This window comes from Anopheles coustani, chromosome 2 (assembly GCF_943734705.1).
Source record: "Anopheles coustani chromosome 2, idAnoCousDA_361_x.2, whole genome shotgun sequence".
NCBI classification, from domain to species: Eukaryota; Metazoa; Arthropoda; class Insecta; order Diptera; family Culicidae; genus Anopheles; species Anopheles coustani.
Window position 1 is genome coordinate 93,849,644 of NC_071289.1, and position 27,528 is coordinate 93,877,171.

Consider the following 27,528-nt stretch of genomic DNA (forward strand, 5'->3'; position numbering starts at 1 on the left):
ATGAAGTGCAGTTCGTGTATTGGCGGCGGCCGTCGCAGTCTATCAAGTAGCGACCATGAATCCGCTTCACCAGTGACCGACGGATTGACAACAGCTGATCGGGAGTACCTGGCCTCACACACCATGGCCGCAAGCGGTTCGGAGCGACGGGATCTTCTGGGTGCGTCGTACCGAGTGGACTCACCGTCGGCCAACAACGGTCCGGAGGATAGCGGCGCCACATTGAGGGAACACGATACGGATGACTATCGGCCACCGTCGATAACGATAGAGGAGCTCGATGATGACGTCTTTGAGGACTGCGGCGAAGACCAGCAGCGGATGATGGCGATGAAGCGCAAAGAAGAGCAGGAAGAATCGGTGCTGATGGATCCCCAAACCGTCGGCTACGCCCACCTTCTGCTACCGCCGTCCCTGCGCGCCCCTCTCGAGGTTATACGCGAGGAAGAGTTGAGCGATTGTAGTGATAGTGAATTTTCCCACCGTCCACCCACCACAACCGACGTAGATTCCACGGTGAAGCGTGATGATCCACCGCCCACGGATATGCCGGATGGGGGAGGTACGGCCCGTGGTGACGCTGTTGCGCACGGTTTGGCCAAGTTCAGTCCAGCGAAGGTACTGCGCGAGATTCTGCGCTACCGGCGGCGGCGTCACAGCGGCAGCAATCGAAAGCATCCGAGCGCCCCTTTCCTACATCGTCAGGAGCAGCGCCAGGAGCAGACGACGTGTGTGCTGGTGGGCGCGAAGGAGGCCGACATTGCGCCGCAGGAATACCGAAGCGTTTGCACGACGGAAACGGTGAACTGCGAGATGTTGGAGGTGGAAGTTATCAACATCGGATCCAACTCGAGCAGTCTGGACGATCTTAGCGATGTGGAGCACGCGGACACAGTAGTGGAGCAGGTGGACGAGGAGCAGGTATATGAGAAATTAGAATTGGAAGACGAGCACACAACGACCACTTCCGTGCATGAGAACCGGGGCGAGCAGCAAACGCCCAGCGTGTCCGATGATCCGACGGCCGACGAGCAATTGGACGACCACCCGTCGAAACAATCACCGAGCGAGAGTATTACGACGCAAATCATCCCGGACTCGCAGGACGTAGAGATTCACCCAACTTCTTATGAAGGTGTTGCGTCCTCCGATCCACCCCTACGGTTGGATAACACCCACAACAGTTCTCCTGCTGGTGATCGCGACCTGCATCAAACAGAGAAAAATGATGATGAGAACGCAGGTCCAAAGAGCGTTGTTCTTCAAGTAGTTCAGGCCGGCTTCGATGGTTCATCTAGCAGCTCCGATGGCATTCAACAGTTTGTGGCGCCTGCGCATCCTGCCACATCGTCTAGTGTTAGTAGCCAAATATCCAAAGCTGACGATGACGATGACGATGATGGTGATGATCCTGCTGCTGATGCTTCTGATCATCAAGAGCGTAAAAGTACGGAGAGAACCGGTGACACACATGAGAACATACCGAATGAGAACGGTCGATCTCCGTCGACCCCGGCAGCTGACGACACTACTGGCGACGCGCTGCTCGACATTAGTAGTAGCTCGGGAGTAGTGCCGGTCGATCGTGATCGTGATCGTGCTTCGGTCGTCGGTGTTGATGACGATGAAAGTGTCCAAACCAAAGCGTCGCTAAATCCATCCTCATCCTCATCCCCATCCCCATCTCCTCCATCGGAGATCGATCGTGCCACGCTTATCGGTGTCGGAAGCCGCGTGAATCATTGCGTGCAGAACGGGAAAGGACCACCGCTGCCTCCACTCCGGACAGCCACCATCATGTCCATTGAAGCCGACGACGAGTCGGTTAGTGCAGTAACTGTGGTTAAAAAAGGGCACCGCCCTCCTCCACCTCTGCCACCAGTGCCAGCGCCCCGGGTGGCGGCCATACCATTGCCTCCGCCACCATCGGTAGACGAGGAGGCCACCACCAGCGGCAGCAGCGTGACTCATTCGGGTCGGTCCCAGCCGCCAGTGGGTGACGCCGGGGAAGGAAAAGACCAGGAGGAAAAGTCCGTCGGTTCCGTAGCACCGCCTCCACCGCCGCTACCGAGCGCCTACCTCGTTCCGCTAACGGTCGAAGCGCTCTCGGTGGGTGCGTCGTCGCCTCAAAATGGTCAAATTCATAGTGGCGATCATTCTAGTCAAACTGATCATGCAGATGCTGATCAGAATAGTGCGCAAGATAGTGTCGATGCAGTAGCAGCGGCGGACCCGAGCAGTCCCGCAACGGCCGAAGCAGTGCACACGGAAGAGTTCAAAGATGATCAAAGTGTTTTGTTGAAGTACATGCAAGAGGACAGTGTCTCCGGTAGTTCGAACCGAAGCGAAACAATAAAGTCCTCCGACGGTGGTGATATTTTTGAGGATTTCAAACAACGTCAGCGCACAACAGGCCAGCCAACCGACAGCTACTCCTCCGATCCGGGCGAGAGCAAGGAAGGCCATGGACCAAAAATAGAACCGTCTAGTGGCAGCCGTCGTCGCGGTGGACAGTACTTGTGCGATGGTTTCGAGCCGGCTGTCGTAAGGCGACCAAGGCAAGTTTCTCGATCGAACGATCCCGTCCCAGCGGATACTACTGCTGCTGTTGCTGCTACTGCTGGTATGGGCGTAATACCGGGACCGGTGGAACCGAATCGATTGGCCAATACGAAGGGATCCTCTGGCGGGAACCAGGACAGCTCATCGCCCGAGCACAAGGCGGCCCTGGTTGCCGATTTGCGCACCGAAATCAGTCGCCTCAAAGACGCCGAACTGCAGGAAGAGTTCCTTAAGCTGGAGCTAGAGACGGCCAAGTACGAGCGCGAGTTGCAGCTAATCACGGTTCCCAAGAGAGATCCGAAGGTGGCCAATGGAGTAGGTGGAAGCGGATCGGCGCACGACAATCGAACGTATTTTGTTTCGAAACAGCAGGATTTTGTGGTCGAACGTTCGCCCAACAATGGTGCGCCGTTCGGTTCATCCAGGATGACCGGTGGTGGTAGGCAGAGAGGGCATGTTCCCGCCCCACCGCCCGTCGCAGATGCCAAAGGTGGTACGGCGGAAAATGAGCAACTCTACAACGAGTGGCAGCAGAAAATGGAACAACGCGAGGAACGTCGCGTGCAGCGAATTATTACCACGGAGCAATCGTTTTCCCAACAGCAACAGCAACAGGATGCTGTGTCCGGTGCCATCCAAGCTCCTGGTGGACCTACTCCGCCTCCACCACCACCACCCACCACCGATGCGGATGAGGAAATCTTCACAAAGAAAGTCAAAGATCGTGTCCGCGATCTGATGGCCTCGCAGGCCGCTGCGGCAGAGGAGGCGCGAGCCAGACAGCGAGGTAGGGTCGTTTCCAGTGCACCTTCCACACCGACCGCCCGGCGGAAGCACATCGAGGAGGAGTTCCGCGAGTTTAGGGAAATTCGTCAACGGGAGACGGCCGTCGTGAGTGCCGCCTTGGCCGCGGAAAGTGCCAAAGAGAACGCGAGGCAGCTTGTCGAAGCCGGTGAGTCCGCAGATCCGCTTGATGGAACTAACCATTCGCCAGGCTGGACGTCCCTTCTGGCGACGTTGGGGGTGGGGATGGTTGTGTGGGGTGCCGTGCGACTCGTGAAGTTCTCCTTCCGGAACTAGTGCGGATCGTTGAAGGTGGAGTGTGGATTGTTCCATTATTGTTTTGCATTTCCATGTTCATCCACTCATCTGCTGGAATCGTCCCGCGATCGTTAATCTAACATTGTGGCGTCCTGCGCATCCTTACTATTTTTATGTGTTTACTCTTGGGCCATTTATTTATGTTGAAACTGTAGGTTTACTCATTGGTTAATGGGCGCATTAAATGTAGTAGTTATTTTATCCAACATACAGTTCACACCATACCAAAAAGTACTTCCCCCCAAGTGAGATTATTTATCTAAAAAAAAAAACTGTGTATTATATGAACAAATGAACAAATAAAGATCAAAACAAAAGCATAACACGCATTTATGCCAATTAAGAAACACACCCAAGTGTCCAAAATTTACCCCTAAAGTCCTTTTAAGTGTTTGTCGTTTCGTTCGTTTTCACCTTCTACAAGTTATATCTTGCTTTATATTATCTCACGATCTTCGATCTGCCAGTGAACCATTATGCACCATCGAAAATCCCTCTGGCAACGTCGTACAAGAAAGTTCCCGGGTTGCAACGGCCGACCCCTGCTGCTCCGGCACCGAAAGGAACCGCCGTTACCATCAACAGTAACGATCAAACCATAACCAGCAGCATCAACGAGGCCCAAAGCGCTGGCGAAGAAGAAATCAAAGTAAACGTTGCGGCACTGATCGCCACGCACCAGGAAAAGCAGCAGCTTCAACAGGTGGTTCCGGTTGCGTCAGGACAGCCGCCGAAGGTTGCTCCGAGCAGATCGAATACAGATGGCCGGCCCACTGAACAGCTGCCGATTCAGGATGAGTGCACTTCCGAGCCAACCGTTAGCGTCAGTGACAAATGTCAACAGTTCGAGCAGCGTATTCGTCGGAACTCGGAAACGGGAAAGGTGATCGACAGCAGCATCGCGCCCACCGTCAGCCGGAAGCCGACCACCAGTGCCTCGGGCCATCAACAACCGCAAGGACGTGCCGGTACGACCATTGGTAGCTATGGAGACTCAGTGGAGTGTTGTGATACCAAGCGGAGAGGCTTCTGCTCCGAGGCTGATCTGCTGCATGAAATCGATCACGCACTAGTGCTTGCTAAAGACTTCCTCTTTTCACGCGGTATGTTCCATGTGCTGTCTCCGATTCTCGCCCCCCCGCCCCTTTGACATCGCTGCCTGCGCCCCACTGTTCCAGCGTGCCTTTTGTGTGTATATGTTTTTCGCTTCTCGTCAACTTATAACAACGCTTTACTGTGTCCGTTTGCCTGCATCCGACCCTTTTTTGCGTGACCGTTCCATATAACCGACGATTTTGAAAGAAGTTTGAGAAAGAAAACCTTCCTTCTAACATGAACATAACGCTTTCCCTCCAAAGCTGGAGAACTTGATTCATCTTATCGAAACCCTTTTCCCGTATCCCAAATGTTCTTCACAACAGCGGTGTGCACATATTATACTTGATGTAACAATTTAACTTAAAAATCTCGTCAATGTAAATGTTTAACAATTACCCGTTTGACAAAATAGCCAAAAGTTCCAAACAGTTGATAGTTATTTTATCGGTTCTTTGGTTTACAGTAATACCCTTATTAGACGATTCGATATTCGACTGGAATTTGTATGTCAAGGTTACTTTTTTCTCTGTTGTTTGCAACAGATTTTGTTCGTTACTCTAGGATGAGCATTACGCTAAATTCAAACATGCAAATGAACAAATAACTGAAAAACTTCCCATTTTGTGGAACTTTGCGTTATTACACGACCGGACATCACTTTTATGCCAAACGCCTTGCCAAAGCCTACTTTGATAGTAAAAGTCTAGGCAAAGATGGCAGATAAAATCCTCGTTTACTAAGGATATAAAAAACTGAGTAGTTATGTTTTTGAAATTTCAGTTACTTTGTCAAGCCGATAGTGCATTACTTTCGAAAATTCTTTAAATTTAATAATATCTAACATCAAGAAGCTCCAGTAGCGTTTGAAGTAAACATTTCAGAATTCTTTTCCATTCGCAAATGTAGCTCATCTAAGATGCATTTAGTGTATCACTTAATAAACCAACCAAATGCAATTACAATCCGCTTATTTTGCTAACTAACACTGCACCTTTGCGGTTCCGTTTATATTTATATATCGATCCGCTTGATCCAATTCACAACACCATTCCTCTCCCCATTCTCCTCCCCCCCACCCCAACCCGATGGGCGCAGGGTCGATGGATTGCGAAAATCCACCACCGTGAATCATCATTAGAGATGAAAAGTGACGTGAAAGCGTCACAGCAGGGAAAATGAAAATGAGCAGAGCGCGGCGGAGGCGCAGAACGTCTAGAAGGAACCGAAGCCAAAGTCCAACCCTCCAACCTGCCAAAAAGCGGGGGGTTGGGAGAGGCCATGTTTCAACGATCGGATGTGGGTTTTCTTCTGGGGAGGGCAAAAAGGAAAAAGGGTAAATTCGGTGCTGAGCGTACGAATCAGACACTTGTTATTCGTTTTTCCTGCACGCCGTCCGCAACACAGTCATCGCCGCGCCGTCATTGTGACCATTTTTGAACTTCCCCCACACTTGTGTGCGTGTGGCGCGTGATGGATGAGGGATGTTTACTTAAATTTGCATCGATTTTCCACCGCACCCCGGTGGAAGGAGTTTCCCAGCGAGAGCGCGAGAAAAAGAGAACTTGAATCATGATCGTCATCATCGTCATCGACGCGCGATCGAACGGTGAATATCGGCACACCTACACATGCCCACGAACCGCTGGGGGACATCCGCTCGCGTGGACATTCGTGGTCGGAAAACCGGCCATTATTTTTAGCCCTTGATCGCCAAATATACACACCACCCCCGATGCCGAAGCGCGCCGTGCGGTAAACGGTAAACAAGTCCTACGCCACACACGCATCGATCCAGCCTTCTTTTGCCCGATCAAAAGGTAGTTTTTCCGCACCCACAAATTTCCTCCCTTGGTTCTTGGTCTGCTTCTTGGCTTGCGTCCCAAAAGACAAACAACCCACGGGGTGGAAAAAAGATCGGTGTGGTCCATCATCATCAGTGGTCACTAGTGCGCATGGTTGATGCTCACCAAGGCAGACATCAGCACACACACACACGCGGGGATAACTCGCGGAAAAATGTATCTCAAATCGAGAGAAAAATGCGCCCGACCGATCGAGCACGCCGTCAGTTCTTCGCGCGGTGGCAAACAAACAGAGTCGTCGTCGTCGAGTGTGCGCGCGGATTTTGTGTTGTCCAACTTGCGGGGGTTTCTCTAGTTTTCCCAAGCGGGGCAAAATTCGGCGGGGTCAGTTTGCGTGGGAGAACCGACTTTTCCGTTTGGTCCGCTGGCTCCTGGATCCTCGAGTAAAAACCCGTGCGTGGTTGCTGCCGTGCGACTCGTGCGTCAAAGTCCCGGCCGGATCGGATCGCTACGGTGCGCTGTGTGGTTATGGTGCGGAAAATTGTCACGGTTTCGCGAAAGCCGTAACGCAGTCGAGCCGTGTCGGAGGCGTGACAGATTTCGACGACGCTGAGAGTTCGCTTTGGCTTAGCCAAAATATTGCACAGGAGTATTACCAAGTGTTCGAAAACGGACACTACGACTAAGAGACGCCCGTTCTGAGAATTGACGCGTAACGGGCGTTGCGTTTGCTGGTGCACTGAATGTAATCTATCCCCTGCATAAGTCTTTCGGAAGGGGAGACGGCAGTGGGGTCTAGGGTTCAAAACATCCGAAGCGAATTAGAATTCCCGCGCGGACACAAACCGAGTGGCGAGGAGTACCGCTTACGCCCCCAAAAACGAACGCAGCCACACGTCGGAAGAATATGGGTCAGGGTTAGTAGTCGAGTTTTCGAGTTGCGCCGCTCTACCTTACTCGCTCGCCCTAGTTCGCTCTCATTTCCCTTCATCCAACCATAAGATTCTTCTAATTCTAGCCCGGTTCGCTGATTCGAGACGATCAACTCGAGCGAACTGCCCTCACAACAACAAGATCGTGCCGGGCATATTCCTTGCTTTTGGTGAATTTGGTCATGGTGGCGGGAAAATGAGACACATAAACCTTACATGAGTTGTAAGCCCTCAGCTTTGGTTCGCTAAGCGCACAAATAGCCGTCCATTGGGCAGATATTAGAAGTCTGATGTGTGACTTTCTTCTCTGTATAAGCATAGCGAACCTCAACTTCATTTGCAAAACACTCAAGAAAATTCCTTGACATTGCTATACATTTACCGTGCATGTTGTGTGATCGTGTATTCGTGTGTCGAGACAATTAGTAATCGGTTAGTTGTGATTATGGATATGCTTCCAGATACTGGTACTACGTTGAAACTTGGGCCGAAATATAAGGCCAAATCCTCCGGCCCCGGTAAGTTTCACCTCCCTTCCCAAACAGATTTTTTTCTTTTGCATTATCGTTTCTGTTTTTCTAATCATTTAAATGTAAAATAAAGAATCAGACTTTGAAGTTCCTTGAGTCAACAGTAGATTCTCGTGAGATCATAGGCTTAAATCTCTACTGATTTATGTAAAAAAGAACGTAAAGGAACTGTTCTTGACATAGTTTTTGAGCAGCTCATGGTCAAAAATTCTATTTTGAATGGTTTATACTTGTACACAATTTCTTTGTTTGTAATACAATTCATTTACTGCAGTTCTTTTGAAATAGTTACGTTCAAAAATAAACTGTTTTGTTCAACGGCATCGAAACTATCGCTACTAGTTTCCTAAGTTGTATTTTTATTTCAAAAATGGTTAACACGTGCTTCTCGTGACACTATCCAAAACGCAAGAGAGTGCTAGGATACCGGAGAAACTTAACCTAGCCTGCTGTGTTGGTAAAAAATTGCACTCTTGAAACGCAGTCAAGAAAGGCCTACTCGAATCTACTCGTTACACTATTCAAACCTGCCGTTCCGTTCGGAACACAAACTGTCCGTTCGCAATCTCACTAATGAATGCCGAACGTATTTCGTTTATTTTAAGCCTTATTTGATATACTTAAAAACTTCAACTCAAACTCTTCCTGAAAAAATAATCAGTCTTCATTCATATGAAAGTGTAACGAAGAATAAATGTTTTACTCAATCCACGATGTAACATTATCGCCCACGGACAAAAACTATCTTTATCAGTCCATCAGTGAAAGGTATACAACGCATCCCATTAGAAACGTTCATCGGAAGCACATTTTCCTGCGAGCAGCAGATCATCGATCAATCACTCCGCAAACGGAACCGATCGTAATCTACTGGGTGACGTTTCGGAGATGATTAGTTCATCGCGCTTTTCTCGTGCCTAATGATGTAATTTACAGTCTCGATCGCTCGAATTCCGACCGCCACTGGTGGTGTTTACAAATGGAAATGGAAAGCGAAAAACAAACCACCCAAACCCGGCTCTGGGGCGTCTCTGTTTGCCCTGGCACCAACTGCGGCGACCAAATGGCAGAAAACCGAGGCCAGATGTTTCCAACTGCCGTCACCCGCGTTTGTTGACGGACGGCCAATTTTTGGCCTCAAGCTAGTTTTCCTTTCTCTATGTAGCGGAGTATGAGTAATGGATCAAGTTCATCAAAAAAGGGTTCGTGTAGCGAGGATGCTGTTGCCAATTTCCGTTGCACTGTGATGTTGGTGTGTTTACCTTTGATTTTTTTTTTGTTGGATCCGTGAGGATCTACAAACACTGTATGCAAAGTGAATGCAATGTTTCGTTTTACATCCGCTCGGAAACATTCCGAACTGTGTTGATGCTTCCTATGTTTCGTCTATTTGTCTTCCATTTCGAAAAAAAACTGCCTCCCGTTTTTCCCCCGTTCATCGTGCGAACCGAACACATCATTTTTATGATTTATTTTCGTTCCGTTACCCGAAATCCCGAAAGAAAACACGGCCCCGGCAGAAGGGGTGTAAGAACCAGTAGTATCCATTTTACGACCACGAAGACCAGAACAAGTGGTGATCCTACTACTCGAGTTCATTCATGAAAATCGAAACCCTCGAACCGAGTACCAACGAGATGCATGGCATCTTCAAAAGAAAACGGAAGATGATCCTCTTAAGATGTCTCGAAGATGTGTAACAATGAAAACATCAATACCCGACCCGTCATCACACATAATGAAACATAATTTTCTAAAAATACGTCACATCTAGTAAATTGCAAAGCAAAGCAAAGCCAAACTTCTAGGTTGGAAGCCTTTACTTTCTCTCTTTCCTGCTACTCCTTTTGCTCAAGTCGAAAGCGTCAGCACGACGTGAGGCACGACATCTTCGGAAGTCGTGGGAGCACGTGGTTGAGAGAGCGAAAGATGACGAGTTTATAAATAAATGCGATGCTCTAACTGTACGGCTCTAATTTTGTAATGTCCACACAGAGGCTAGGAGAACAGAAGGCGCGGAAGGAAAACGTAAACCCACATCCACACCCTCATATCCCCTCCCCCGCCCTACCGCATTCACACGGGAGTAAGTCAACTATCGCCATGTTTTGTGGTTTTGCTTGAAACCCCGATCCACCGAACGTGGGAGGATGCGGAGACATTTGAATGGCAGTGGGCCAAAACGACCGACGACCAATCAGTCCGTCTGACTGTCGGCGTTTGTGAAAAATGTATCCTTCCTGATTGATTTCGATTGAAATGACATAATAGTTGAAGGGCTCCATATAAAAGGATCTACACAACGGTTTAAACGAACAGAGTGAAGGAATATAAAATTTCGAAGTAATTAAAACTTTAAGATACAATTGGCAATTATATCGCATTTTCCTGAAATGGAAATAGATTTACGAACAGTATAAACGAATCAAAAACTGTAATATGATTTAAAAAAAAAAGAAGAAAATATCGCATTTATGTTGTGAAACGATTTGATAATTAGAAAAAACAAACTATAAGCAAACGCATGTCCCAATTATTGTCCTTTCCCATCCGCACTTTCCACGTGTATCCGTGCAATGTACCAAAATGTGTGTTTTGGAAATTACTCTTACATCATATTAAACTGCACACATTACACAATTTAAAACCACAATCAACTTTTAATCGTTTTAATGCTAGTTGATCCGTTAGCTGCTGGTTGCTTCTGCTTGCCGCGATTATGGTGAATCTATTTTTAGGCCATTACGCCAAGATCACGCAATTTCACTGAACAACCAGTAGAGGCCACAGTAATAAGCACCAGCGGGCAGAAAAAAGCTGCTATCATATTTTATCTTGTTATTAAACAGCTCGCTCCAGTGCGCTCGCTCGAGTGTGGAATTTCCCGTTTTTTTCCACAAAACCCAACATTACACACACGGCACAAACGCACGGTTGTGCGCAAAGGTTTTTCTTTTGGCGACGAGACACGAGAAAAACCACATCAAACTGTTTCCCAGCGGCTTGTTGGCTCGGGAAAACAATATTCGATTATCGCTTAAACCACCGCGACCACATGTTGTACTAAATCATGCATTTTTTTTTTGCAGACCCTGAATTTTAACTTACCGACAATACCATTACTGTACCGTTGAATGTGTGCGTGCCTTTTTTTCCTTTTCTCCTTGTTCCTTGTTGTCCTTGGATTATGTTTTCTCAGTAGATGGAATTATTTATAGCCAAACAAAACACACTAACCGTCCGATGCCGGCATTTGCTTTCCTCCCACCCCCCACAGGCGTTTGGTCACCCTTCAACCGTTCCACCGAGATTCTCACGAAGGAAGAACTCGCCGAGCGGTCCACGGCGTCCGCGAAGGGCAGATCGACCGAAATACAGCAACCCGTCTGGACACCCCGTAGCGCCCCGCCATCGCCAGCGTCCGAGCGTCGCGAGTTCCGCCCGATCGGCTTCGAATCTCCCACCCCGACCCGACGAGTGACGACCCCGTCGCCGGCGACGACTTCCGCTACGGTAGCCGCACCCTGGACGCAACCCGGTTACAATCCGCCGCTCACCGTTCCGAAGGCTGCTCCACTCCAGACGTCCGCCTCGAATCCGACGATCGGAGGAGGGACACCACATCGTTCGACTACAACGACAGCTCCCACCCCTCCTCCACCGGTTGGCCAACAGTATCAAGTCCGGTTTGCGCCGCAGCCAAGATCCAACTCACAGGAACCGACGATCAACTCTCTACTCAAGTCGAAAGGTAGGTACTTGGGAGGGGTAGGCAATGGTATCGGGGGGAACTGGGATACACTCGAAACTCACCAGCCTCAAATCAGCAAACGGTGTGCAATATCACGTTCATTCTTCCCACCAAGCACCAGATTTAATTCACTGTTCCACGAATGTTCTTATGTCACTTGGCCACCAAAAGTTTTCTCACTCCGTTATGTCAACAAATACAAGATTTCGGAACGCGGAAAAGATAGATGAGTTTATCATTTGATTTTCCAAAAACCAGATATCAAAAGATTAAAAATACATAGTACACACTCAGATAGAATTGCGGAACGATCACACTAACCCACATTAACCACAAACATTCCCAACATAGATGGTAAAACGGCGTCGGTAGGAGTGGCCGAGTCTGGCGAGCGCCTACAGAAAGGCGCCTCCACCACTTTGTCCACCAGTGCCAACAGATCGGCCTCCTCTTCGACAACAACGACGTCGACGACGACCACGACCTATCAACAGCAAGGCAACTCCATTGGTAGGTCGGAATATCACATAGAGTATCCTAAAGATGGGAGAATTGAAGACATCCACAATCTCTTGGAACCCTCTCAACAGATCAACCAGACTCGGGTTTGGAGGCGACACAACACCAACACAAAATGCAGCAAATGGCGCATCAAAAAGTTGACGGAATCGGGCCGATCACGAGGGAGGGAATGCCGCTAACGTTACGATCTGTAAGTAGTGTCAGGTCTAGCGTACTAATACAGTGGATAATGTTTACTAACTTGCGATCACCATATCTCTTCTACAGGAAGTCGATGAAGGGAACCGGGACAAATGGTACAAGCAAATGTACCATACGCTACACAAAGCACATGATGATGGTAAATTCCGCTTTTCCATACATAAAAACTCTTCCCCAAAACGAATACACACAGTACAAACTATCGCCAGCTCTCTGTTCCCCAAAATATTATGATCCCTCAAACCCTGTTTTCTGTTTTCTCCTTCTTTCCATTTCAGACGATTATGTTACCGTTCGATACAAAACGCGTAGAGGTGATAATAATTTCATATACCTAGCTGCTTCTGCTGCCCTGCGCTTCTATTTTTCTCCTCCATCAAGTCCACTTGTTATGATAACCTAACCCGATCAAGGCTAAGCCGCGCTCCGTTTCGAAATCAAAAACCTCACTAGCACAATCATTAGGCTTTGAAGGCTTCCGTTTTGTTCTATCTGCTGATAGGCAGACGCGTCTCACTTATCGTTCAACTTCAACCGTTCTGATATCGTATCAGTAGAGCCGATGACACTACGAGAAAGGGCGCTCTTAGACTTCTTAGCAGCACCACACAAACCAACACCGAACACACACACTTTTTCGATGCAAGATTGTCTTTCTGGTTGCACGTGTGGCAGTTCGCTTTTGCAGTGCGCTCAAGAAAGTCCACGTCTCATTTCACTCACTTTGCGTATCGATTATGTTCGCAGGATACCCTTACAAATCGAGTGGATACCAATCGGAACCGGAACCGAACTACGACTCCGACTACACGATCAAGTACAGCACGCTCGATCGCAGGAGGACTCCACTGGACTTGAGTCCCGCAAGTTACAGCAAGTGAGTAAGCGAGTATAAGATCTGCAAGTTTGTAACTAGTCGAATAACCGCGAGCTTCACCAATGGTATGCAGGTTCAACACTTTGCAGTCCAATCCGAGCCCACCACAACACTTCCATCAGCCGACGGCCAAGTCCGGGCTTACGTCGTACCGGAACCAGCCGGGAAGGATAGAGAACTACACCCCAGGACGGTCGTCGATTTCGGACAAGGAGTCAAAGGAGGTAACGAAAAGTCCTTGCGAAAGGAAGGATTCGCTCGCTCGCTATCGCCATAACTCGACAGTTTCTCAGACCGCGCGATCTTACGAGCTTCTGTACAAAGCGGCGATCTTCATTCCTGATATTCACATTCGATACTTTTTTCCAAACGATCGACGGTTTTAACCGAACCGCCCCCAGAAGGATCAGAGAAATATTGACTGAGAACAACACCAAAAACCCTATTTCCAATGTGCATCTTTCTTCTAATCTGCTCTTTTCATTTCACGATCGACACCCTTTCCCACGTTACCCACCCTATGTGTCTCTGTGTGTGACCACTTTGGCAAAATGCAATCCCGAAACACGAAAAACCAAACAACAACTATAAACACACACTTAGTGGTGGGATGAAGTAATGGATATTTTCAACGGGGTACGGACCGTTCCATTTTCACGTACTTGTTTTAATTACTACGTTTTTGTTGTCACACACTCACCGGCTTCTAGTAGACCGATTGGGTTAATGTTGAAGTGCACCACAAAACGGGAGAGTGTGTTTAACTAACCTGATCAGATCAATAAATGCTAGACATGCACTTGCTTCTGAAATCACTAACTATATACAAATAATACTTCAACTAAAATTGTAAGAAACCAATGTGGCTAGTCTTTTCGTTTAATGTGTGGTATGTGTGAGTAAACTTTACGCTTTTCACCCAAAACGTGCTATACAGAAGATGTAAATATGTTTAACACTGCAAATCGTTCGATTTACACAGTTTGTGCTGTATCGTTAACAATCACATTTTTAACCTTAAAACCAAACCTCCAGCTCAGGTGTAGCAATCGGCCAAACATTTCGACTGTTGGCAATGGTATCTGTAGGAGGAATTGCTAAACCATTATTGGCGAATGTAGAACATAACAACTAGAGCTTTATTGTTTTTCTAGATACTGTGAAGATCGGCTAAGATGTAGAAAATCTAATGAAATGCTCTTGGGAATCTTTTCACAGCAACTCGAACATCAAAAATTAACCACTAGCAAAACGTACACCGAAGGAAATCTATCCAGGTAAGTGGTTGGGAAAAGTGTTTCCAACCCATTCATAAAATAACCTCCCGATTCTTGGTGCATATTCCAGGGCACTCAAGGAACAAGGGTACGAGAGTGACTCGACGCTAGTGTTTCGCAAGCGGGAACCGCCAGCCAGTGCCGCCTTAAGTCCGGTGGAGCAGAAGCAGTACTACAAAACGATGCAGGCCGGTGGCGAAATTCCGCTCCAGGGTTTCCGCAAGCCGGCCCCGGAAAAACCGAAAGGTAGGTAGCCAACAGTTCGCATCTAACCCAGACCCCTAACACTTTCTTCGCCTTTCCGATTCATTCAATCCATCACTTCTCGCGTGCAAATAACGGTGAAAGCAAACTATGCTCCTTTTCTTTGGGAATCTCTTCTTTTCACGAACTAATCCATCGATCTACTTACTTGGGAAATTCTTCAAGGCTCTTTCGTATCCTTTTTGGGTAAATACTGGTAAAGGATGGGACAGTTGGGACATCTCGACGGTTAACGGCCGTTTGCTGTACAGAAAAACTATGCACTTCTCAGAAATATGGAATTAACCAAGCATAATGGTGAATAGCAGCGAGGTATCACAGGTATTTTGGTGAAGGTTCTTAATAATGGACGCACTTTCTTACTAGCAGCCTCTCTTCAACGCAAAGTATTACTATTAGCCTTGTTTTTGCGGAACGGAAACAAATATCTCACGAGTGAAAACTTCACAAGACGGCGTGTGTGTTTTAGGCACGAACTGTTCTCCAACTCCACCCTGACAAACCCTCGATCACCTTGATCTGCAGTGTTCAGCAATGTGTGTGCGCCCTAGCAAGCATCGCGTGTGTGAGTGAAAATTGCACCACAACCCATCCGAGAAGAATCCTGTTTCACGCGTTTCATCCATTGGGGCGTTGCCTTTGCCCTGGACGGGCACATCCCTTTTTCCACCCATTTTCCAAGCAGATCGCGCCGAGGAATCGTTCGACGTGAAGGTGGAAATTAGCGAAGAGTCCAGCACGAATCCGTTCCTGCCAAGAGGAGGTGGAGGAGGTGGGGAGGGAATCACGTGCTATCCGATCACCAGCATCAGCCGTCCGCTGGATATGTTCGGACCGTTCCCGAAGGAAACGCGAACCTTCGTGCCGCCGGTTCCGCCGAGTCGCAAGTCTTCGCGCAGCAATTCGACGCTCAAGATCATGTCGCAGGTGAAAACGAACACGTACGATCGGCGCACCGTCCTCGAGCGGACGACAAGCCACGGGCAGAGTCCCAAGTTTCGCTCGAAGTCTGCTGGACCTACGCCGTTCTTTGTCACCAGCACCTCGATGATGAAGGAGGAGAAAAACCAGGAGAACAGCACGCGAATGGCGTCGAAGCGGTTTGCTTCGTACCGGGTGAGCTCGACCAGTCCCACGGGAGGAGGAGGAGGTGGAGGAGGGTCGCAGGGTCACCAGCGGAAGGCCAGCCCGAGCCCGGTGGCGTTTGGTCGTGGCATCTCGAAGGAGCGCACGTTTGCCGAAGAGAAGAAGCGCATCGAGGAGAAGCTGCCCAAGGTGGTGTCCGTGTCGACGAGCATCCTGCGCAACCCGGAGCTCAAGTCACCGAATGAGGTGAAGAAAGCGTTGCGTAGCTCCTACCTACCGATCGTCGGTAGTCCAGGGACAACGATGGAAAGATCGACGCTGAGGCGATTCCCCTCGAACGCAACGTTTCGCAGCGCATCGAGCGTGTACTCGTCGAGCAAGAGTCTCAACAGTCGCGTCATGTCCCCAGCGACACCGGGTGGCCACAGGAAGGAGGAGAAACCTTACAAGGTGACCATAGCGTCATCTAAAGGATCATCAGTGTCGCCCAAGGATCATCAGGGACTGATGAAAAAGTCGCACACAAGGAAACCAAGCCACGCGGATCGCCGACCGACTGTCACCATCAAGTCCAGCTTCCAGAAGGCCTCCAAGGCGTTCGGTCTTAAAACGAAAACGCCCTCAACGCAAAGTCTCGCACGCACCAGCTCGACATATTCGATCGATTCGACCAACTCGAACAAGCGCAAGTCGCGTATCTGTTACATTCCGATCACCACCGAGAAGAACGTCGCTAACAGAGCTCCACCACGTCAGCGAATGTTTGCGGGAAGTCTCGACCGAGGCCTGAAGTCCCTACGGCGTATCTCCGGGTCACCGGCGACGGTTCAGGAGGAATGTTACAGCGAGCGTATCGTTCGACAGCAGGCGGCGGGTACAGGCAACGTACGCACCGATACGTTTTTCCAGAACCTGTTCCTCAAAGGTTCATCTGCGCCCGGACCTGCGGAGACATCGGACCAAGGAAGTGTGCTTCAGAAGGCACGCCAATGGAACAGCCTTTCGTGTCGCTCCGAGCCAACGCTGAAGCAGCCGAACTACTATCTTTCCCAGGCACGGCCCGTCACGTCATCAAAGTTTAAAAGTTTGGACCGACGGGAAGGTTCTCATCAGCACACCCCGATGGTCCGTTCGTTCGAATGTCGACCCGGTGGGGAGGTGGTCGAACAGGTGAACCGTTTCGAGTCGCTGGTAAAACTGACCGACGAGGATGAATACGATGACGAGGGCCATCAGCAGTTTGGTTATGTACGTGGAAGACGTATGAAGATCGACTACAGCTTTCACGAGCGTAGCCGCAGCGAACCGACGACGACCACCACGATGACGACCAAGAGCACCGTCATCCAGGAGGAGCTGATCAGCACCAACTCCCCGCGCACAATCGTCGGACGGCGATGCGAGGTGACACAACAGCGCACCTCACGCTCACCCTCCTGCCGGCGCATCCAATATCTCAAGGGAAAGGAGGGACAGGTGAAGCGGATCATACGCGCTCGCAGTCTCAGCAGCCACAAGGCGGACCAACGTCCACCGAGGGATGCCCTCGTCCGAAGTCACTCGCTGAACCTCAACCACGAGCCGGTCGTGTCGCGCAATCGCTTTCGCGATCTAAACACCTTCTACAACAGTCTCGAGAGGCTCGGGCAGCTTGAGCGGGTAACTTCATCCTCTTCTGCTGGTGATTTACGCCCGGTGAGACGAACGCGCGACGAGGAGATCATCGACTTCGATCTCTGGAAGCGTGTGCGGGATCACGAGAAGGCCGAACGGGAGCTCAATCAGCTGAAGCACCGGCTGAAGCTGGATCAGCGTGAAAAGGACCTGTTTTTCTTGCCCCGCGATCCAGACGAGGTGCGCTGGCGGAGCGACCTGGACACGGGCCTGAGGAACCGCGAAAAGTCGGTCGACGATCTGAAATGCCTGCTGAGCCAGCAGACGCTCCACTTCGAGGATGTGAAGCTGCGCGAGCTCGAGGTTCGCAAGGACCACTACAAACCGCTCTGGCGCGGTTCCTCCGTGATCGACGTTGCCTCGCAGCTGGAGGAGAAGTACTCGAGCGAATCGGCGAGCGAAAAACGCACCAACGAGCCGCAATCGCTGGACATCATCAGCAGCAACTTGCTCAGCACGCTGTCCTCGGAGCAGATGCGCAAGCTGAAAAGTCAGCTGAGTGAAATTTACAGCGGAAGCAGCACCGGGCAGAAGAAGCAGCCAGCGGTGACCCAGCAGCGGGTTGTGGCGCACGAGGAGGAGTACATCATCAACGTTCCGGAGCGGGTCAGCCGGCTTGAGTCGTTGCTGAAGGTTCGCAGCAACTCGGTGCTTACATCGGATCAAGTTAACCCGGCTCAGCTCCGGTGTCAGATGAAGAAACCGGACCTCAATGCTGATGGCGGTAAGAAGGCGACGGTAGTGGCAAGCCTACAGAAAACCTTCGAAGAACGATCGTCGGTGGTCCAAGGGAAGGAACTGGATCGCGCCACTCTTTCGCGCACACTTTGCCAGGAACTGAAGGATAAGATACTGGAGAAGCATCACACTCTGCCCTCGGTTGGGAAGAAGAAGCGGGACGCCCGACCATCGATCCTTCCGGCAGCGACAAGCGCGGTCGAAGATCGTCGTTTTCTTTCCCTCGAGAGCGGCATGAAGAAGCTGGAGAGAGAACCCCCAGCGAGCGAAAAGAAGAAGGTCGAAAAGGAGGTTCGCAAGGAGCGACCTCATTCGTACTGCGACACGGAGAGTATCTCGTCGGAAACTTCCAACAAAACGGTAATCTTCCGTAGCGGCCAGCTGCAGGAGCAGTCGGGCGAAGCGGTCGTGGCGGCCGAGGACATCCGAAGCAAGATCAAATACTTTGAGGAAAGGCACACCACCGACGATACGCCGACGGTAACGATCTATCACGCGCGGGATGATTCTTCCCCGTCTGAGGACGAGGTACAACAGGATGAGTCCAGGAAGGAGGGTCCCCGGCACGGCTCGTCGGTAACGCTGTCCCAGTCCTTTACCGATCTGAAGGATCTCTTCGGCGAGAAACGGTCGGTGTCCTGCTCGGTGTACAGTGCCGGTCCACCGCCAAGAAGCGTCTCGCCGAAACACTTTACGTTTCGTTCGCGTAGCTCCACGCCCGACTATGCCACCTGTATTCAGACGGGTGAAGTGCGGAAGATCAAGGACAAGTTTGAGAGCCTCGATGGAAGTATGCTGCGTCCAGTGGGAACCTACCGGGACGATACGCCGATGAACACATCCGGTGGCGATCGTCAATATCAGAGCGACTCGGAGCTCAACCGGTTCGGGGAATCCGAACAAAGCAAGACGACCGGTGGTACGATCGTGCGAGGTCACGAAGCGGGTGATGTATCTCGCATGACGCATAAGTACGAGGTACAAGCGGCCGGTCGGCGCAAGTCGCGCAAGGACCGCGTGACCTCACCTATCCCGAAGAATCCTTTCCGCAAAGACGACCGCTACATGCCACACATCAACGTGATCAGCAAGACGGCCTCTCTGAAGCAGGAAATCAAACCGACCAGGGTGCCCGCTTCGAAGACGGTACTCCTTCAGTCGACCCAGCTCCAGGACGTCGGACCCGAGCGGCAGAAGAAGAACCAGAGCCGCCGCAGCGCATCATCCGGCAGCGAGGAGTTTGAGAAGCTGAAAAGTAAGTTTGAAACGGGTTCCGGTGCTGCCGGCGGTGGCGGCGGTGGCGGCGGGTCCGAGGCGAACCTATCGCTGCTCGGCAAGATGTACACCTCGGTGCCGGACGTCCGCGAGCTGAAGGACATCCCCGGCTACCTGTCCGGCTCCTGGATCGCCCACCAGTTCCCCAAACCAACCGACAATGCACGCTCGCTTACCGCACCCGAACAGTCCCCGCCGGGCAAGCAGATCGTCCGCAAGGGATCGCGTCCGGCCAGTCCTAATCAGCACCATACCCACCAACAACACCACCAACACCATCCCTCGCTTCGGTCCCATTCCTCCTCACCGCCTCGTCAGCCCCGGGACGCTAAGACTCACAGCCGAAGTAGCAGCGATGCCACGGCGAGCTTCCTCCGGCAGTTCTATTCCAACGGCCACGTCGACGGCGACGACGACGATGAAATGCTGCTGAAGCAGAAACAGGCTCGCACCAAAGGGGAACGGTTCGTGTCCAACCAGCAGCTCGAAGCCGAAGCCCTCTGGCGAAAGATCCAGCTCATGACGAGCAGCAGAAGCACCAACAACGACATCGGATTGGGAGATACCGCCGCCGGCAAGCCGACCGTTACATTTGAAGGTTCCTCATACATTTGCCCACTGCCATTTTTTACTTACACAATTATTCGGAACATTGATTTTGTTCACGCGAACACAAAGTCTGTTTGTTGGAGTATCTCATATAAGTCAATCGAACCCGAGTCACGTGTTCTAAATGAACAAGCATTACTCTAGTTACCAGTAAGGAGAGGGAGGGAAGGGAAAGAAATCAAGCGATTCTATCCTCAATTCTATCAAACCTTCTAGCCTGTGCTTCACGATCATTCATCGACCAACCAAGTTTTCTCTCATTTCATATCTCATTGTACATCCTCTTCCAAATGCGACTTATTTGCGAACTAACCAGGCTTCATCCGATAGCTAACGCTAAGAGTAAATGGCCATGCATCCCTACACCTCTTCTGAGGAATGGTTGACTCCTTCTTAACTTCTTGAGGAGAAACTTCATTCTCCCTTCGAAACTGACACCGAAACCAACATGTACCCAACGTTATGTGTTTACGTGTTCCCTTGCGACGACTGTATCTCAATCTCTGGCTCTCGTCTGGTATCTCGCATCCCCAATCTAGAACCGCACATCCAGTTCCCATCGCCCCCCATGAAAGGAGCACAAGCACCACCAACACCACCACCACCACCACAACCCCTAACATCATCACCGTTCGGCGCAGGTGAGTCATCCGTCCGTGTGTCATCCCCGCCATTGTTTTTTTTGGCACAGGCCATCAAACCTCCATCCCCCTGAAACTCCTCACTGGTGGTCTGAGATCTATCCTCGCGAAACGTAAACAAAACAATGCAGCGACGCCTCCTTTTCAATCGATCAATGATTTGGCGTCAACTTTTCCGTTTCCATATTGTTGACTGCGTGAACGAAAACAAAGTCTCCAACGAAGCGCGGATCGGAGGGCAAAAGCTATAAAAGACATTGACAACCGAACCGATTACCCTTCCCCCGCCGTCATGCACATTTCTTGCACCGCAACCTCTCGCCCCACCTCCCGTCTCTAGATTCGCTCCGAAATAGATGCCCTTGTCTCCTTCCCGATGTCCACCAGTCGTCTCTCGCCTCACACCCTCCTGTGGTCGGTGGAGTAATTGGTGAAAGTTAGAAGGGCTGCCTAGCAGTGAAAGTTGTGCACCGACGACAACAGCTGATTCGCAACACCTTTGTCTGGGTGCCCGTGGAGGAGCAGCTCAAAGAAACTGTGACGTGTGATCGACTTTTGTCACTGTGAATCATGGCACACTTGATTTGATTACCCAAGCAAGACTGGTACAATTTTATGGCAGGTTGAAGAATGGCCGCCAAAACACGTGCTTCGCAGTCAGACCTTTGCCAATAGAAAATTGCCATGTAGAACGCATCCTCATCATAACGATGCAGGTTACCCCCTGTACGATAAACGCACAAGTTCGGGAGGGCGATCGTGTCAAACGAATGATGCAAAGATAACACACACTGAGGGTAAATGGAAGAAAGGCGCAAACCGCCTAGCATTATAACCATCAACCGCATGTTGGTTGATCGTGGCTCCATGGGGCATCAACGGGAAAGAGTAAAAAACCACCACGACCCGCCGAATGCTCACACACCGAGCGACCAATTACAAATGCGATGGGAGGAAGGTTTCCGGACCGGCGGTAGAGGGGGCACCAGTTGGGCCTTACCCAAGAGGCGGTGTGAGGCGCCAACACAACTCTCACACAGGTGGCGCACTCGAAAGAGGTTCGCACTTCGTTCAGTTTCGTTCAGACGCGCTAAGGGCGCACTTCGAAAGAGAGTGTGTGTGATTCAGGGCAGATTCTTTGTTGTTTGGCATATCCCGTGTGTGTTGGGCGAATATGTTCACAGGTTCGTTGCTGCATCACCGTTTCATTTCATATCTCATAGTTAGCTTGACGCATATTTAAATCGGAACCGTTCGGTGGTTTCTACAAAATCCCACTCGCAAAAGTGCCGGTTTGTTTTGCTCCATTTGAAAACGTGCGCTTTTGAGGCAACAGTTCGGCACTACCGGTGGTAATGCAAACGCCTCTAAAAGAGTATACAATGTAGAGTAGTAGAGAAACATCGTCTTCGGTAGATATTCTCACTATCGGTATCGTAACCAACGGCATATTGTATGGTTCGCACCATCCATCGTGTGTTATGTTTCCCGGGTGACGTAAAGCGACCACCATCGACTAAACAAGTTGCGCCAGCTTTTTTTTCCAACCCACCACACGTGAATGGGCTGAATTTCGAACCGATCCGAGGTGCCCTTTCTGAAGCGGAACGTCTTCGCCTTTGCCAGATTGAGCTCTGACGAGAGCTGGTGTGAAGTTTGATTCCACAAATTAGACGGATCACTGGTCAAGCGGTCCGTAGTGGCATTTGATCACATTATTCATCCTTCATCGTGCATTGATCGGTTCAGCAAAGTGTCTTCGTTCTGAAACTGTTAGTGTTCCCCATTGCTGCCTGCCCCATCACCAATCATCATCTCGTGTTGTGGATAATTGTTACGTGCTGGTACTTACAGCGACCAGTAGAACAGACACTCGTGGCTGAAGTGTGAAGGGAGCACTGGAATCAGAGAAAAGAAACGAAATAGTGAATTAGTTTCCCCATCGCACATCAATTCATCTCATAATAGATCAACACCGACACCTCTCGTGGGAATATAAAGGGTCACACGGATGCGCATAACGTTTACTATCAAAAGTACCCTACCTCGGAGTCGGGAAAGGCGGGGTAAGTGTCCCTTTTAGACCTCGAGATGGCGCCAATCGAAATTAGTCAGCTTAGTATTTTTTTGGATTTGTTTTGATTTGTCCTATGGCTCGGCCTTACCTTCATAATATTCGGGATATCTCGAGGGATGTTTGACAGACGATGGGTACGAGAGAACAAAGGAAATCTGTAGACGTCAAAGATCTGCACAGATTAATATGTAACGTTTAAATCCAGCTTAAGGAAGCTTCACACAGAAACAGCTTACTTGGAATTAATTTTCGGTTTTAAACACGATTGACATTGAAAGTGATGGAAACGAAATGGTTGGTCGGCCCGTTGGAGAACAAACATGAAGGATGTCCACTGGTAAGGCCAAGCCAGACGACGAACGGACACACAGATTGTTCACCTTTACGCTACAGTAGAAACCATTGCACCGCGTGAGCGATTCTCGGCCCAAAACCAGCCAAAACTGTACCACGGAGCTCCACAGGTCCACCAATGGGCTTCCAAAAGCGCCTGCGAGTTGGTTGGAAGGTTGGGGAGCATATATAAATGGATATATATATATATGTACCGTTCGCGCACGCTGCAGATAAACAGCATCGAAGCACGGGCGGCCACAAAAATGGGGAAGAGTAAAAGCAACACTTAAACCATTAGGCAACGATATGCCTTTCATAAAATAGCGTTATGAGCATTGCGTTTCTGATTGCGCTTCCCACCGGGTAACAGGTTGTGCGCGCCCCTCGTTACCGGCCACCATGTGCCAGCGACGGACGCCAGTGGCCAGTGGAGCCTAAACGTTTGGAAAAGCTCCAACCCCTCGGAGGGGCGGCCCCCGGGGAGGTTTTTATTTTCACCAGCCCTGTTTGCATATCCGGACGGAAGAGATTTGCCTCCCCGTTGGGTGAAACAATGACTTTAGTGGAGGTTAATTACATTACACTCTTCACTCCGGGTCCGCTCCGGTTCGCGTGTGGTCATTTTCTCACAGCAAACGCGATCGTTGCGATCACGTCGCACGTTTAACTTCTCCCGTCCCATTCCCGGTGCAGACGCTCGAGGGCACGGCGTTTGCGGGAAGGAAAGTTGATAAACAAGGGCTGGACATCGACAACGGATAATGGTCATCAAGGTACAAAAGAAAATCAAATAGGGGAGGGAAACAACGGATACATCTCGCCAAACACCCCAATGGGCTCCAATCGCTTCGCCACCTCATGTGGGGAATGATATGTTGCAACAACTTGCAAGCCATTCCCCGGTCTTCGATCACAAACCGCAAGGCAGGGGGTATTAATCAGCATTAATTTCTTCCACGCGTAAGTGGGGAACCGGCGAGTGAAAGTGTTGGAAATCAAAACTCGTCGAACACGCCGGGTGTAAGCTTGGTTCCTGTTTCCTTCCTCCCTGCAATGCCAGGGAGAGATGCCATAACCGAGGGTCCACACAAGTGATCATACACCAGTGGCAAGTTATTTACGGTGCAATCCAATCGACGGCTCATCCAGCATGTTTTTCTTGAGGAATATTTTGCCCGGTTGTTTTTGGCATGTGAAAACTTTGCTCGAAAGAAGGGAGAAAGGAAAATAGTTACGGTGCTTTATTCTGCGCATGTTTGGAAGGGCGTGCGTGTGTCATCGGCCCGCTCGCACCTTACCTTCCTTGCACTCCCATCAACCGGTTGCTGTTAAACACGTTCGACTTACGCGTCGATCCCGTTTTTCCAAGTACAGAGTCTCCGAGACGGTACATCGAAAGCGATGTCAACATCCACTACAAGACGCCGATTCGGTTCGAGTACAAAGAGCCCATACCGGACGATGAACTCGCCTACCGGCAGGCGGAGCATATGCGCCGCGTGTACCAGGAGGAGCGGCGCCGGAAGTACATCAACGAGCTCGAGGACATGCACTCGCGGCGCCACACGGACAACATACCGCCATCGCAGAAGTCACCGATCCCGCTGAATCGCTACGATGACTTTGCGGCCGACCTGTCGCCCAAACCGCAGCACGTCCTCAAGCAACCGAAGACGATCGCACGGGCACTGTACAACTTCCAGGGGCAGAGCATCAGGTGTGTGTCTGTGTTTGGTTAACCCTTTTTTCCCCAAAAAGGCTTGCACAACTAACCAGCACTGAGTTTTTTTTGCTCCGTAGGGAACTTTCTTTCCGGAAGGGCGACATAATCCACCTCCGACGTCAGATCGACAAGAATTGGTACGAAGGCGAACATAATGCAAACGTTGGCCTGCTTCCAGCAAACTACATCGAGGTGAGAGAGTTAGTGGGTCGAACGTGTAAAGGGTTCCTTATCCTCCTTATCCTCCCCATCATTTGCTTCCTGCAGATTCTCAACCGAGACAACGTCAACGTCAAACCACTGCCCAAGAAGCCGGTTCGCGAGGGAAAGGCCCGGGCGAAGTTTAACTTTACCGCACAAACGGGTGTCGAGCTGTCGCTGTTGAAGGGCGAGCTGGTCACCCTCACGAGACGGGTGGACGACAACTGGTTCGAGGGTAAGATCGGCAGCAAGAAGGGCATCTTTCCGGTATCGTATGTAGAGGTGAGTTGGTAGCACGCGGGCCAATTTGGGGAACCCTGAAATATTAAAATTTTATTTTTCCTTTGCATTCAGATACTGACCGATATAAATGGCGAAGAGAGCTACGACATTGAGCCCATCGTTCACAGACCACAATCCGCGCACGGCGTCACCAGCCAACCTACGCACACACTCACCACGCATTACGGTGCGTCGCACACCAATGGACGCGTTTCGCCGGGCATCCTGCGGGAAACGAAAACGGTGCAGAAAACGGAAGTCCTGCACGTCGATACCTCCAATGAGCCGATCTCGTAGGTCCTTCCATGGGCTCCCATTCGGTGCACGGATTTTTCTCACTCTTCACCTCTTTTTTTTCTCGCAGCTACCGAGCGCTATACAACTACAAGCCACAAAATTCCGACGAGCTGGAGCTGCTCGAAGGGGACGTCGTGTATGTGCTGGAAAAGTGCGACGATGGCTGGTACGTCGGCACCTCGGCTCGCACCGGCTGCTTCGGAACGTTCCCCGGAAACTACGTGAGCAAAATGTAGGAGCCCAGCCACGCGGACCAAAACGGAACTACTACCAACCCATACAAGGCCCACTAGAAAGAGCGCCGAACCTGCGTCGCGTCGCCGTTTCGAAAACAATCAGACTGCAAAAGGTCAACAGGCACAGAAAAGTTTGGTTTTGGCGACTATAGGTACACCGTTTTGACCGACGGAAGGCAGCAGCGCACCTTGCCAACAGTAACAGTAGATATTTGTGCAGCAGCAAAGAGTAATACCAAAAAAGAGAAATTAACCTAATCAAAGTAGTTCTTGTGCTAGTCATAGTGGTATCTGCCGGTCGTATTGCAAACCCGACAACCGTGAACGATACAGCAAGTGTATCGCGAATGCGCGTACGAAGACCCTTAAACGCCGGAACGTACAACAGGCTGGCTAACCCTGTATGTTCCCCGCGCGTAGCCAAGCTTACCTAAGATGCAACTAGTAGGTACCTCCCGGGCCGGTAGAGATTACGTAATCACAATCTTTTAGTAGAACAGATGTGCCTTCATTGCAAGCAAATACGAATCTATTTTCGAGGAAACGATGAAAGGGAAAAGGGTTTTTTTTCTTGAAAAGATTTCTCAAACAAGAAAGTACAAGGAACACGCTTGCCTCACAGAAAACACAGTCAGTTGGATAGCAGCATTATGGTAGGTGGGAGGAGTTTTAAAAAATTCGTAGGTCGTTCGAATCGTATTTCCTATTTCATCCCCGGTAATATGCACAAAGTGGAATTTTTGTTTTGTGTGAACACTGACACTAACATTTACACCTACAAAAACACATGGTTATGCTGCAGCAACATACATTGATGCGAAGCTCGAGCATACAAATCTCATCCCGGACGATCACTCAGAAAGATCAGTCGATCCTCCTCCGATTTATGTTTCCATCAATTGAAACCAACATGTGGCAAATCTGAAAGTTACCGTTCGTTAAAACAGGTTAAATTCAGGCCATCCTTACGAACACCTTTGTTCTTATTCTTGTTACAATGTGGGGGCGGAAGATCTGATAAAAACAGTGTTTATTTCAGTACTCACTCTCTTTATAGCTCCATTACACACAGTTGAATCAATAACATCTAACCTATGGAGTAGTTTGAAATGCATATTTTAACCTTCATCTCTGTTCGTTTGCCACAAACGTGGAGATGGAAACTGAACGAAGTAATATTATCGATAACTTGTGAAAGGACCTACAACCCAATACTAAATTCAATACGACACTTAACATTACATACATATATACTCATAGAGCAACAACTGCAGAACGTTTTACTGACACGTGAATTTCAATTCCGATGAATGGATCAATAATAAAATAAAACAACAAACGAAGCAAATCTGTTTTCTTAATCAATACCATAACAAATCCATTGCAAGGAAACGATTTTTATGATTTCATGTCTTGATTTAATTTCAGCTAAACAG

General features: G+C 49.8%; 1 protein-coding gene across 1 annotated transcript; it reads left to right on the top strand.

The window, feature by feature from the left end:
* Positions 1-27,422, top strand: LOC131265377 (uncharacterized). Its single transcript, XM_058267636.1, has 20 exons — positions 1-288; positions 349-1,360; positions 1,520-3,514; positions 4,131-4,766; positions 11,303-11,776; positions 12,128-12,286; positions 12,367-12,488; positions 12,566-12,638; positions 12,778-12,813; positions 13,247-13,376; positions 13,450-13,600; positions 13,980-14,012; positions 14,595-14,653; positions 14,724-14,899; positions 15,603-20,288; positions 24,728-25,070; positions 25,154-25,268; positions 25,344-25,559; positions 25,632-25,852; positions 25,924-27,422. Exons 1-20 carry the CDS (start codon positions 1-3, stop codon positions 26,090-26,092), a joined length of 11,094 nt encoding a protein of 3,697 aa, XP_058123619.1. The 3' UTR covers positions 26,093-27,422.
* The last annotated feature ends 106 nt before the right edge of the window (positions 27,423-27,528 follow it).